The sequence below is a fragment of the Heteronotia binoei genome, chromosome 21, assembly GCF_032191835.1.
Source record: "Heteronotia binoei isolate CCM8104 ecotype False Entrance Well chromosome 21, APGP_CSIRO_Hbin_v1, whole genome shotgun sequence".
Lineage (NCBI taxonomy): Eukaryota > Metazoa > Chordata > Lepidosauria > Squamata > Gekkonidae > Heteronotia > Heteronotia binoei.
In genome coordinates this window covers 166,557,516-166,572,125 of record NC_083243.1, presented here as the reverse complement: position 1 = coordinate 166,572,125, position 14,610 = coordinate 166,557,516, and the positions used below count along the sequence as shown (strand labels likewise).

At 39.5% G+C, this 14,610-nt stretch overlaps 1 protein-coding gene across 1 annotated transcript in view; it reads right to left on the bottom strand.

Moving 5' to 3' along the window:
* The window catches only part of LOC132590218 (acyl-CoA (8-3)-desaturase-like), a 38,217-nt gene extending 28,283 nt beyond the window's left edge, over nucleotides 1-9,934 (bottom strand). The window contains exons 1-2 of the mRNA XM_060263183.1: nucleotides 9,462-9,934; nucleotides 6,435-6,545 (exon numbers count right to left, since the gene is read on the bottom strand). Coding sequence (XP_060119166.1) covers nucleotides 6,435-6,545; nucleotides 9,462-9,704 — 354 coding nt within the window. The 5' untranslated portion in view covers nucleotides 9,705-9,934. The remainder of the gene's footprint in view (nucleotides 1-6,434; nucleotides 6,546-9,461) is intronic.
* Nucleotides 9,935-14,610: the final 4,676 nt, after the last annotated feature.

The following is a 14,610-nucleotide window of genomic DNA, read 5'->3' as shown; positions in this document are numbered from 1 at the left end:
TGTCTTGTGAGTTAAAACACACATTAAGTTCTCTAATAAAAGATCATGCTAGGGAGACTTCTGGGGGCTGGAAAATGGAGAGCTGAACTGCTTCTCATAAGGGAGGCAGCTGGAACCTCTGTGCGGGGGTAGAGAAGGCAATTCAATGCCTGCTACCTAATAAAAATTTATTATTATTATTACTTTTCTCATCTAGAAAATAGTCCACGACATGCTTGGGAAACTTGGAGGAGATTAACTTTGGCGGAAAGGAAGCTCCGGAGGGGGCTCCTTTGAAGGATCTCCGGCGACGAGTGCATTACATCGTCTGCAGAGGATCTCCAGAGTCATTAAATTGACTTAAACTCACCAGGATCCAGCACCTCTATACTACAAATAACATCTGGATTACTATCAGAATGGTGTCTACTTGGATAGCTGCTGCTGAAGGTATTGATTTTTAGCTTTCAATCCGGGACTAAAATAAGGATTTACAAAAATAACTAAAAGGTGGTAAAAGGACTATGTTATGCTTATATAAAGAAGAGGAGGAGGGGTGAATTTGGGACTATTTAATATTAAAGAACAGAGTTTAAAAGTGAAAAAAACAAGAATGTTTTGAATATTTCTGAAAAAACACCCCCATCGTCATAGCATTGCTGGTCAGTATAATTCCACAGGAAGTGACGTTTTGTAGCATCGCGTGATTTGATTACCAGTGAGAACGGGATTTGGAGGCAAGTAAAGCAAGAAGTAACCACTGGAAGAAGGTCAAATTGTAAGTCAGCCAGCCTACTCTAGGACTGAAAAATCATAGAAAAACATCGGCGGCCATTAAAGGAAGGGCAAAATAAATTATTATTTTAAAGTGTTTGGGACTTTAAAAACTGGTGGAATTGGCATATTTGGACATTATAAAGTTAACACTATTGGACAGTATTGTTAAAAGCAACTATAAAGGCCTGAAAAGAAAGAATTTTTTTTGAAAAAAGGGGTAAGAAAAGTCGCGACCGCCATTTTGTATTTTTTTTAAAAATTGAAATATTAATATCTCGGCTTGGGGGGCCCCAGAAGCGGTGATTTTAGGCTCATTGGAAAGAGCAAGTCTTGTTCTTTTAAATCTGATACATAGTTTTCAATTTGCTGAGATCAAGTTTTTGAGTATTTTTTAATGTCAGATCACAAGCCAATACATACAAGGGCCATGTCAATGGAAAAGATGCAGGAGCAGTTAGTGGCAATGGAAGCAAGACTGATGAAAGGAATGAAGGAACTCAGGAAAGAAATTAAAAAGGACATTGAAGCTAGTACAATAGCCTTGAAGAAAAAATTTGAAGATCTTAAAAATGAAACTGTGGTAACATCAAAAAAAGTGGATGATGTGGAGAAAAAAGTAAAATAATATTTCCACCTTAAAAAGTGTGCAAGAAAAAGCTGTATTGCAGGACTGTAAGCTGATGGAAAACCTGGTACATCTGAGAGAAGTACCTGAAAATGAACAAGATCTGAAGGATTAAATAGTAAAAATTATTGTGGATTTTGGAAGATGATTTAGAAACATCAAAATACCAATATGACTATGTGTATAGAGTCAATTTTTTCTATGCTAAGAAAAATAAATTACCAAGAGATGTGGTAGTAAAATTTTTGAAACGAGATATGGTGGGAAGAATTATAGCTAAAAGCTTTGAAAAGAACTTCATGATGGAAGGCAGCGTAGTGAAGATTATGAGAGAGCTGCCAAGAAAAGTACTGACTGATAGAAAGGCCTATAAAAATTAACAGGAAAATTACGGGACAATGATATAAGGTATAGATGGATTCTACCAGAAGGTTTGAGTTTTGAACTCCAAGGCAGAAGAATTACAATTACAATTGTACAAGAACTGAGAAGATTTTTGGAAGAACATAAAGAATTTGGCGACATAGTTTAAAGAAGAAAACATAATGGATTACAAATTATTATCTTGGAATGTAAATAGACTAAATTCACCTCAAAAAAGAAAAGCAACATTTCATTGGATTACAAAACAAAAATGCAACATAATTTGTTTACAAGAAGTTCATATTAAACAAATGGATTATAAATTTTAATGGAATAAGCAATTGGGTCTGCAATTTTATTCATTGGCTAAACAAAAAAAGAGAGGTGTAGTTTTTTATATTAAACAGGAATTGGAGCCAAAAGAAATTTTTAAAGATAATGATGGGAGATATTTAGCAGTGGAAGTAACATTAAATACAAAAAAACCACTGCTGCTGGGACTATATGCACCAAATGGTGTGAAATTTTTTTTAAAGAAATAATGCAACAGCTTGATCAAGTGTCATATGAACAAATTATGATAATTGGAGATTTTAATGGTACAATTAAAAATACATTGGATAGATCGGGGAGGAAAAAAAATAACAAGGAAGGGAAACTGCCAAAATCTTTTTTTGAATTAGTTAAACAAGAAAACTTGGAGGATTTATGGAGGAAGTTCAACTCTGAGGTACGGGACTATACCTTTTTTTCAGCAAGACATAATACTTTTTCAAGAATCGATATGATATGGTGTACAAAAGACTTAGGACTTATAACTAAAAACACAGAGATTCTTCCTAAAATAAGAGCAGACCACAACCCATTAATGTGGTCAACTAAGTCGATTAAAAAAACCAGAAGGTGGAGGTTAAATGAAGATTTACTACAAAATAAAGAAATAGAGATATCTCTAGAAAAAGAAACTAAAGCTTTTTTTCAAATAAATGAAACTGAGGGCATGGAATTTCAAATGGTATGGGATGCATATAAAGCAGTGATGAGAGGTATCTTAATTACATTGAATAATAAAGATTAAAAAAAGAAAAGAAAAACAAATGCTAGACATTCAAAATGAAATAAAGAAAAAGGAAATGGAACTAAGGAAAAGACCTGGGAAAAAGAAAATTATTGGGGAGATTACAATGTTGCAGACACAACTGGGACATTTGTTGAATAAAGAAGTAGAGTGGAACCTGAAAAGACTGCAACAGAAATCTTTTGAAGGGGCAAATAAACCTGGTAAATATTTGGCTTGGCAATTGAAAAAAAAGAACAGAGAAGCTAAAATTGTAAGTAAAATAAAGGTTTGTGGAAAAGAAATTGTAGATCAGGAAGGAATAAAAAGGGAATTTTTAAAAATATTATGCCAAACTGTTTAAAAAATCAAAAATAAGTAAAGAAAAGTTGGAGGTATATTTGCAAAGAATTAATGTGGCTCCATTGACAGAAAATATGGAAAAAGTCTTAAATGAACCGATAGAAAAAATGGAAGTTGAAGCAGCAATAAATGTAATGAAAATGGGAAAAGCACCTGGTCCAGATGGATTTACAGTAAAATTTTATAAAGCCTTCAGAGAAGGGTTAATACCCAAACTGCACAAATGGATGAATACTGTAAGAATGGAGGGGAAAATACCGAATACGTGGAAAGAAGCAGTGATTTCTTTGATTCCAAAAGAAGATAGAGATATCACAGATGTAAAAAATTATAGACCAATTTCATTGTTAAACTTGGATTATAAAATATACACGAGAATACTAGCAGAAAGGCTTAAACAATTTTTGATGAAGTTTATTAAAGAGCAAGCAGGATTTCTTCCAAGGAGACAAATAAGAGACAATATCAGAGCTGTTGTAAATATTGTAGAATACTATGAAAGACATCCTGAAAAAGAAGTGGCGCTATTCTTTGCGGATGCAGAGAAAGCTTTTGATAATTTAAATTGGGACTTTATGTTTGCGGTGATGGAGAAACTGAGACTGGGAGAGCATTTTATTAGAATGGTAAGAGCAGTATACACTGAACAATGGGCAAGACTTTGTATTAATACAGATTTAACGGAGTATATGATGATCAGCAAAGGAATGAGACAAGGTTGCCCTCTATCTCCGTTGTTTATAATGACTTTAGAAATGTTGCTGATGCATATTCAGGAGGATAAAGAGATAGAGGAACTGAAATTGAAGGGATTTTCCTATAAATATAGAGCATTTGCTGACGATGTTATGTTCATAAATGAAAATCCATTAAAAGTAACGCCACTGCTCTTGAGTAAAATACAAGAATACGGAGAACTGGCCGGATTTTATATAAACAAAGAGAAATCAAAAATTTTGTGTAAAAATATGAGAACTGAAAAACAGAAAGAATTACAGAGCTTAACTGAGTGTGAAGTTACGACTAAAGTAAAATATTTAGGTGTGGAAATTACCATGAAAAATATTGGCATATAAAAATAATTATGAAAAGTTATGGCATAAAATGGAAGACGATATGTTAAAATGGAATAGACTCAATCTGTCGTTATTGGGAAGAATAGCCACAATAAAAATGAATATTCTACCGAGAATAATGTATTTGTTTCAAATAATTCCGATTGTGAAGGATAATAAACAATTTATTAAATGGCAAAGGAAAATTTTTGTGTGGGCTGGGAAGAAACCAAGAATTAAAATGAAAGTGTTAACAGATGCTAAAGAAAGAAGTGGATTTCAATTACCAGATTTAAAATTATACCAAGAGGCAGTGTGTTTGGTGTGGATAAAAGAATGGATATCTCTGTTAAATAAAAAACTTTTCGCATTAGAAGGACATGGAAACAAATTTGGGTGGCACGCATATATGTATTATGGTAAAAGTAAAATGGCGGCCTCTTCTCTCACCATTATATAAGGTAAAATCTCAAATGATAAAATGGGCAATTAATGTTAATAAAGAAACGCAGATCAGAACATGGGAATACTTGTGGAAGAACTCTATGAAAATCTCGACATGTTATAGTATCAAAGAAAACTGTTATAAAATGACACCTAAAAAGTTAGCAAAAATGAACAATAAGATGCCAGATAGATGTTGGAAATGTAAAAAGCATGAAGGTTCTTTCTACCATATGTGGTGGACTTGTGAAAGAGAGAAACAGTTTTGGCAAATGATTCAACAAGAAATTTCTAGAATCTTGGGATATGAATTTAAGAGAACAAATGGGATTACAAATGGAGAAATTTCCAAAAGAAGATAGAACTGCAATTTGGTACTTGCTTTCAGCTGCTAGAACATTATATGCGCAGTTATGGAAGCAAGATAAAATACCAGAAAAATGGGACTGGATTGTAAAAGTTATGTCATGGAGTGAAATGGATAAACTTACAAGAATCTTGAAAGACTATGATTTAGAGGGATTTAAAATGGATTGGGATAAATTCAGAAGATATATAGAAAAAGAATGGAAAGTAAAAGGACATTGGGTGATTTTTGAGAATACCACTTAAGTTTTTAGAAGAAAGAAGATGAACTATAATAACTGGGTGGGACTTTATAAAGTATAAGAATTTTTTTTATTATTTCTCTGCAAAATTATATATATTTCTTTTTTTTAATAAGATTCTTTTAAAGTTAAAGATACCTTTTGATATTAGAATTTTAGGCAATTGGCACCGGCAGAAGTCCAGATTTGGGGGGAGGGGAGGAGCGAAAAGCGTAATGTATGGGGAAGTTAGTGTTTATTAATATTTTATTAGTATTGGATATAATTACCATATATTACCAAATAAAATTGTTTAACTAAAAAAAAAAGATCATGCTAGGTATCTTTTATTTTTCTGCAGAATTGCCAGCAGGGCCCACAGAAAAATGACCCGTCCCTTTGATAGACTTTATGTGTGAAAATGAATTTTTTCATGCCTTGGAGTTGAATGATAGACAATTAAGTCATTATTAAAGGGACAAACAGTCTTTCCTTAAGAAGATAGTAAGTTTAGGTGGTCATCTATCAAATAAAATAGGAGTGTGCTACAAGTATAGAAAGTGTGGACAGAAATATAGTAACTATTGGCAGAAAGATTACTCATTGCAGGTTTCAGATCATACACTATTCTAGTTTGGGCTTCTTGGTTGCTATATTAGGTAATGTAGATGAGATTATGTTTTTAGGAGTTGTTCAGTGTAGACCAACCATTTTGAGCCTGCAGGCACATTCAGATTTCTGACACAGGATGATAGGCGCAAGCACAAAATGGCTACTGCAGGAGGAGGAGCCAACCATAAAATGCCAGGGAGTGAGGTTATGCATAACTTTAATAGTAAATCTTCATCATCTTCAGGCAGTAGCTCTGCTTAACAAATAAGCAAATTGTTTATAAAGTATTTTCTTGCTTACAGAGCTTACTTTCAGTCACACAACCACTCTTCAGTGGTGAGACAGAAGCCCTGGGTAAAAATAATTGGTGGGCACCAGGAAAAGTGTCAGCAGGCACCATGGCCCCAGAGGCACCATGCTGAGTACCCTGTGTAGATTTTCATATGCACCATACATTGAGAGACAGCATTTTATCAACAAATGTAAGTCTGGGTTATTTCTATGACATTATACATGACATTTCTATGACATTATACATCATTTTCTCATTCTGACCTTGAAAGAACACTCACATTTTTGTTGGGCTCAGAGTTAGGTTGATCTGGTGCCAGCTCTCCAATCAGTAATGGCTTCAAATACTTGTTCACTTTGCCTTTATCAAGGTGAAATGCTGTGAATGCATCCTAAGGAGGGCGGAAAGGTCACAACATAACATAAATGATGTCTCGTCTTAAATGATTTCTCAGTACCAGATCTGTAATACTTTAGGCGTCATACTCAATTTTTTTTAAAAAATTCCATAAGCCTTGGTATGATTCATACCCATCTATGAAATCTCTGAATCCTTTTCATCATGATTAATGTGAACATGGTTTTTAAGTAGGGTTGTCAACTATAGGGTGGGAAACACTTGGAGATTTTGGGGGTAGAGCCTGGGAAGCATAAGATTTGGGAAGGGGAAGGACCTCAGCAGCGTACAATGACAGAGTCCACCCTTCAAAGCAGCCAGTTTCTCCAGGGCAATTGATTTTGTTTGCCTGGAGGAGAATTATAATAGCAGGAAATCTCCAGGTGCTACCAGGGGATTGGCAACCCTATTCTTACATTGTTCTATAGTTACTGTTTTAACAGACGTGTCTTTTGATTTGTACATAATAGTCACAAGCATTGATCACATAGGGCTTTTGATTTACACATAGCAAAGACTAAAATACTGTACATCTGGTTTTGCTAAAGCCCCCTCAATTTCACAAAAGTCCTTCTAAGGTGAATTCACTTTTATGTCTAAGGGCCCACATTTCTCCCTCCAATTTATTTATTTAAAACATTCCTATCCCACCTGATCTCCTTAATTGTAAGGCAGCTAACAATAAATTAAACGTATATTGTTTATTTAGGGAATGCATATGCTGCCTCTCTAGAGACTTGCTTGAGGTGGCTCACAACATAGCTGGTCTTGAGGACAAAAGGAGATTGAGGAAGAATCGCACTGCTACAGGACCAACCCTAAATCAGACTTTTCCCTGCAGCCGCTGTGGCCGGACCTGCCTGTCCCACATTGGTCTTGTCAGCCACCAGCGAGCCTGCAGCAAACGTGGACTATTGCACCCTTCTTAAATCTTCGTTCGCGAAGCCAAGCCGAGAGAGAGACAAATAATATTAAAATAAGCCATGGATGACTGTAGTGATTTATATGGATAGATACTTGTATCTAAAGTTTAGCAATAGTTGTTGAAGACCATAATATTACCATATTTACAGTGACTCACAGCAAACTGTTAAGCAGCTACACCCTTCTAAGCCCCCTGACTTCAGTTAATTTAGAAGGGTGTGACTCAGTTTAGGATTGCACTGATAGTCACACCCTTTCTTCTAAGTGGGCATGGGCATACATTCATAATTCATCATTTTAATGCCCATTTTACTCACAAACATGACAATTAACACCCACTACATGCCATACCATTCAATACATATGTTCAGTTGCAGAACTCCCTCTCTCATGCATGCAAACAAAGAGCAAATAGCCTGGAAGATATTGCTAGAAGCACAAACTAATTTTCTTTATAACTTCCATTGCAGAGCTAGTTCATAACTGCTATTGAACCGCCACATTGGAAATTATTTTCATCAATTAACATAATAAAAATCTCAAAAGTTAGGAACTACATAAAGGTTATAGGTAAAGGGGAAGGGATGCATAAGGAGAAGGGGAGACAGAAAGTTTAGTAGTCATATACTGTTTAAATCATTGCAAGGAAGGAGAGGTGTAGATGTCCAAAGAGTTCAGTGCAGGGAGTTCCAGAGTAATAAGTAGCAACTCTGAATGTGATATAGCCAGGCCATATAGGGGCAACCCCCAAATTCAACTTTTGCTGAGGCATGGGGCTTGGTTCATACTGGTCAAAGTAATGGAAGGAAGGAGGTAGCTGCAGCCGTCTCTGCTCAGTTAAGTCTAAAATCACATTCCTATGCACAATCCAAGTGTTCTCCTCTGGGTCCAAGCACCTCTTTACAAAGACATCCTTAGGCAGCATTTTTACAAATAAACTTCAGATATAAACACGGTGACCCTAGCACTTTGTGCAAACGAACAGGTCATCAGAGCTATCCTGGAACTAACAAAGCACTAAAAATGGACGCTCATACATCAACTGAGTAAAGCAACTGTTAAATGGTGTAATTAGTAGACAGCTACTGTGTAAGACTATATGTATTAATAATTAGGCAGGCAGGCTTTACATATGGGTGTTTTCCTCCATTGTGCAATTACCATATTTGACTAATACAGATGTGTGGAAAGTTGCACAAGTGATATTTCCAAGGCTGGATTTGACCCTTTTAGAGAACTGATTTGATCCTTTTAAAGGATTATTTCACATAGCAACTCCCTTCTCTAAAAAGCCAACTGAGACAACAGGGAAGACCGTCATGCATGGTTACTACATATCTTTTTGTCCCATACTAAAAAATAGAGGGAGGCAGGAGGATAGATAAGCAGGACCCAAAAGGGAATCCCCTGCTTGCCTCCATATATTTACTGAACAAAAGGTAGGATGAACACAGACTTTCTAAAGGGTTTGCTGTATGTCTAGAATGCATTCAAAATCTTAACATTAAATGTTCTGATCCTTATAAAGACTCACTGATTTTGTGACATTTATTTAGCAAACTTTTACACCACCTCTCCAGGATCCCTAACAGAAGCATATACTCTTACTTGCCTTGAATGAGGATATGAGAGGACATGTTAGAAGTGAGAAATTACCGAATTTTAGTTGTGCGGAACTCTGCATAATATTAGGAGCATGTGGCATCATCATGCCAACGTTAGAGCATCCTAGAATTTGCAAGTCAGTTCCTCTCTGCTGTCAGCGAGAGCGTTGACTTTGGAAAACTTAACTACCCTGAAACTTTGGTTGGTCTCCACTGGACTGAAATCTAACTGTTCACGTATTATAAGCTAACTGGCGGCTCCTTGAAGAGCAGCCGGTAACCCATGCAGATTCCATCGGTGCTTGCGGTGCAGGGACCCCGGCTGGCTCTCTGCTCTGAGGCGGGGCTGTTGCAACCCCATCAACCCCACACACCCTTCTCACCGTGGCGTCCTGCCCGGCGTAATGCCTCATCACCCGGGCGCCTCCCGGGTGCCGCTTGTAGAAGCCGCTGACATCGTAGACCTTCCTATCGATCACCAGCCAGTGCTCCTCGTAAGGCGGGATCCGACCCGTGCGCAGCGCGACCTCTTCCCAAGTGAAGAAGCGGCGGGTGCAGCTCCCGCCATCGCAAACCTCCCTCTTCTGCTTTACGCTCGTCTCGCTACTCAGCTGCGGAGGAGCCATCGCCGCCGGGCCAGATCAACTGCCTGTCTGTCCCTCAACCACGTCGCTCACACAAGATCGCTGGTGGAAGACGAATATATCGTCTCCCTACGCAAAAGGCAACGAGCGCTCTCTCAGGAGTCTTCTTTTCCTTTGGCACCTGATTGGCTGCTCTTCGCAAAGTACCTGCTTTCGGAAGATCCGATTGGCTATAGTGCGTCCCCCTGAGGCCTCGCGCGGGTTCTCAAACCGCGCCTTTTGTGGGAACCGAAGAGTTTAATTCCAAGGGTGGTGCGCTTCTGGTTATCTGGTGGCTGGTGCAATTTCCATGGTTTTTTCTTTACTGTAAGAACAGCCTGATCCAGGTGGCGCTGACTAGGAGGATCTCATGAGATTTTGGGAACTCAGCAGGCTAGGCCCTGGTTAGTAATTGGATGGGAAATCGCCAAGGAATCCCAGGGTTGCTGCTGTACAGCTTCTGACTTGAACAGCATTTTCCACCCACTTCTTCCACCACAATTACTTGTGACAATGTGTGTATATATCTTATTTTAATAAAGTTAGTCCAGTGACACCTGCATATAACATGATGTAGACATTTTGAGACAAACCAGGAACAACAAGCCAAGTGTACAGGATCAACAGCTATATGGATCCAATTAAGGGGGAGCAATGTTTGAAGCAGGGCTTTGTTTGTAGAACAAGCCCAGCAGGAACTCATTTGCATATTAGACCACACTCCCTAATATCACCATTGTTTTACATAGGGCTTTTGGGTAGAAAAAGCCCAGCAGGGACTAATTTGCATATTGGGCCACACCCCATGGCAACACACCAGCTGGAACTGCATTCCTGTGCGTTCCTGCTAAAAAAAAAAGCCCTGGTTTAAAGCAATAAATATGTCCTGTCAACCTGTTTAATACAGTCAGAGACTCATCACGTAGCATAACATAGCATAGCTAAATATGTCAAAATAGGAGATAAGTATGCAAGAGAATATTTTCCAATTAGGGTTGCCAATCCCCAGGTGGGGGCAGGAGATCCCCCGGTTTGGAGGTCCTCCGCCCACTTCAGGGTCGTCAGAAAGCGGGGGGAGGGGAGGGAAATGTCTGCTGGGAACTCTATTATTCCCCAGGGAGATTTATTCCCATAGAAAATCATGAATCTGTGGGTATCTGGGGCTCTGGAGGGGCTGTTTTTTGAGGTAGAGGCACCAAATTTTCAGTATAGCATCTAGTGCCTCTCCCCAAAATACCCCCCAAGTTTCAAAACGATTGAACCAGGGGGTCCAATTCTATGAGCCCCAAAAGAAGGTGCCCCTATCCTTCATTATTTCCTATGGAAGGAAGGCATTGAAAAGGTGTGCCGTCCCTTTAAATGTGATGGTCAGAACTCCCTTTGGAGTTCAATTATGCTTGTCACAGCCTTGATCTTGGCTCCACCCCCACAGTCTCCTGGCTCCACCCCCAAAGTCCCCAGATATTTCTTGAATTGGACTTGGCAACCCTATTTCTAATTGTGGGAAAGTTAACAGATTCCTTTACGATGCCCCATCTGTCTCCCCTCAAGCATGAAGATAACAAACAGCAATTATTTCTTTTAGTTGGGGTGGGGTGCAGCAGCGCCATAGCTCCCAAGGGGCCGGAGGGGGAGGGGCTTCCCTGCATTTTTTTACAGGCCCCCTCACACAGCCTCTTCAGTAATGTTCCTTTCAGTGCGTGTTTTCAATGCAAACTAATGTCAGGCGTTGTTTGAACTCTGGTGATTCCCAATTCCAGCAGCAGCTCGTTCACACCTTCAGAGCCATAAAAGTAACCATTTGCCAGATCAATTGCTTCTTTTGTTCTCTATTGTGTGGGAATAAGATAAAGGAGATTGTGAGCTGCCCTGAGACTCTGAGATTAAGATTATAGGGCAGGATATTCTTCTTCCATTCTTCTTCTACTGAATCAGACAGGCATTTGGCATTGTTAAATTGTTGGCATTTAACAGCATATGCGATGTTGAAAAATTACAGGTGAGCAAGCGTGTCTTGGTATGTCCAGTCATTGATTTGTCTTGGTTTTGGAAATCTGAGGTTTCAACTGTCAAAACTTGTCTGTTCAGTCAGAATTTGAATGGAAAACTTTGTTATACCCATACAAAAGGATACAAGGACTATTTAAAACAGGGGTGTCGAACTCATGAGGGTCAAATCTGACATAAATGAGACCTTGTTGGGCCAAGCCCTGGAATTATTGGTAGGATTATAGGTGGCATTGACACCATTGATTTAAAAGAAAGAAGTCAGGATGCAAAGTTGCAATGTGCTTTCAGTGTGCTTGTGAATGAATTCAAATTCAGGAAACTCAGTTTGGTATGAGGAACTGAAGCGTTTCTGAAATGTGTTAATTCTCGTTTAGCAATGAAATGTAATATTTGAGGAAATCTGTTTCAAAGTATGTGAAGAAGTGTGTACATGCTGAGAGTCTGTTATCACAGTGTTTCCCATTTGCAGGGTCATGACCTGGTACCAGGCCACGGAAGCCTCACTACCGGGTCAAAAGAAAAGCCAAAGATATCCCTGCCCCCAGCGAAGCTAGCCCCGCCCCGTCTCTTTGTTGTGCAGAGAGGAGCTGGGCTGCCTTTCCTTCCTTCTCCCACGCTCCCAGTGTTTGAGAGAAAAGCTGGCATCCACTGGAACTTCAAGGTGTGAACTTTCATGTGCCTTTCAGTTATGTTATTTTGGGGAGATTTCCCCAGTAGACCTGGGCGGCAAAGAAGGGTGTGTGTGTTTTTCAGCTGGGAGGGGCGGGGAGTGAGCATTCCAGTAGCTATTTTTTTTACCAGACGACCCCTGGGTAGTATTTTTGCTGGCTGGGGTCATCTGATGGTGAGGAAGGCTTTTTTTTCCTTTGCACCCCCCCACCCCTTCATTCTTTCTTTCCCTGCAAGTGATGCTCTGTCTGGGTGCTGGGAGGGAGGGAAGCAACAGTGGGAGGGCTTCTAGTGCCCTGGCCCCACTGGTGGACATTCTGGTGCTTTTGGGGCATTGTATGAGGGAATTTTGGACTAGATAGTTCACTGGCCTGATCCAGCATGGCTCCTCATATGTTTATGTTCTTTCTTTCCATGTCTTCCTTTCCTTTCCTTTCCTTTCCTTTCCTTTCCTTTCCTTTCCTTTCATTCTTTCCCTGTCTTTCTTTTCTTCCATTTTTACTGGATGGAACTTTTCTGTTCATCATACTGTTGTTGCAGACATAGGAGCTTTGCCAATGAAAAGTTGGCACCCCCAGTTGTAGCCAGGTGGCTTTCTATGAGATTTCTGTGTGAGTGAGTGAGAGTAAGAGGTGTGGGGCAGAAAGAGATTATTGGAGATTACTGCGGTATATCTCAACAGCACTGGAAGAGATGGTACTATGAACTTGGCACCATTTTACTGGTCCTGCTTTTAACAGCTGTCTGACACCAAAATTAAACTCCTGTAGATATTAAAAAGGATGAAAGTAGTTCACTGTCTAAGTATCTGCACAACAGGTTGCTTTTAAAGGCTTGGGAAACACAGCCAATAAAAAGCTGAAAACCCTTCATAAATATCCTTTTTCGGATAACTGCAGAAAAGCTTGTATGAACTTCATATAACTTGAAATTAATTCATTAACTGTAGTACAATTTTCTGCTACCTTTCACAGCAATTTCCCAGTGTTTCAACCAAAGAAAAGTATGAAAAATAGCTGTTGAAAGATTTTCTTGAAACCAAGCAAGCTTGGTTGCAGCTTGAGGCAGGGTACCAGTAGTAGCAGCTGAAGGAAGGGCCTACTAAACCTGTCAGCATATTTTGAGGTAGAGCAGCTGCCAGGGCCCAGTGTGGGTGGTACACATTGCTGGTATTCCTGATGGCAGTGGCAACATCACTCCCAACTGCTGTTGAGGAAGGGATGTGTAGGTGGTGCAGGCAATTGAACATGGGTATTAGGAGTGTTTGCAAGCTGGAGAATACACAAACAGATAGGTGCATGCAGGTGTGGGGGTGAAAAGAGAGGACCGCCCACTTTCCACCCCCATTTTGGCTCAGCATAAATTTCAGAGAGATTTTTCTGAAAATGAATTTACTTCCGAAGAAGAGGCAGGTTTGGGGGAGTGCCCTGGAAGTGACATCACAGGAAAAGGTAGAGTTTTGGTTCAGTGTGCCCCAGAAGTGACATCATTTGGTCCTTGACACCACAGGAAATGACATAATTCCTGGCTCCACCCCCAAATTTTAGTGGGCCACAAAGGAGAAAAATAACCGGGCCCCGGGAAAGAAAAGTTTGGGAAACCTTGTGTTATCACATGTACCCTGGGATGACTTTCGTTTGGCTTGGGGGTTCTGCAGGAATGACTCTGGTTTCATTCTCACATCCCTGTTACCTGTTGCATTTATGTGCTAATTTGCTGCCATTCATTGATCTTACAGGCTTATTTCAGCTCACTGCATCTTGGCTCTGTATGGCCGTTCTGTAACAGCTGCCCCCAGCCTCTCTTTTCCTTATAAAGAGGGCTTGAGGATATTTTATTTGATTGTTTGTATCTGAGGAAATGTGTTTGCAAACAAAAGTTTCTACTTTAAATAATACTTTGTTGGTCTTAAAGGTGCCAGAGCATAGTGATGTTCTGTTTATGCCTGTGTGATTGTCCTGGGGGGCACTTGGTTATTGAGCAACAGGCATGAGAACTGCTCTTTGAACAAGGACCCAGCACACGTTCCCTAGAAGGAGAGAATCCCTTGAATGTGGGGGAATATGATATATCAGGGCCAACATAAGAGCCATATGCAATAAACGTTTGAGAGCCACAAGACATGAATGTCAGACATTTGAGAACCACAGAGAGCGGGGGAGGGAAGGGAGTAAGGAAGGCAAATAGATTGGGGGATAGAGGGGTGGAAAGAAAGCAACTTTAAATGCAT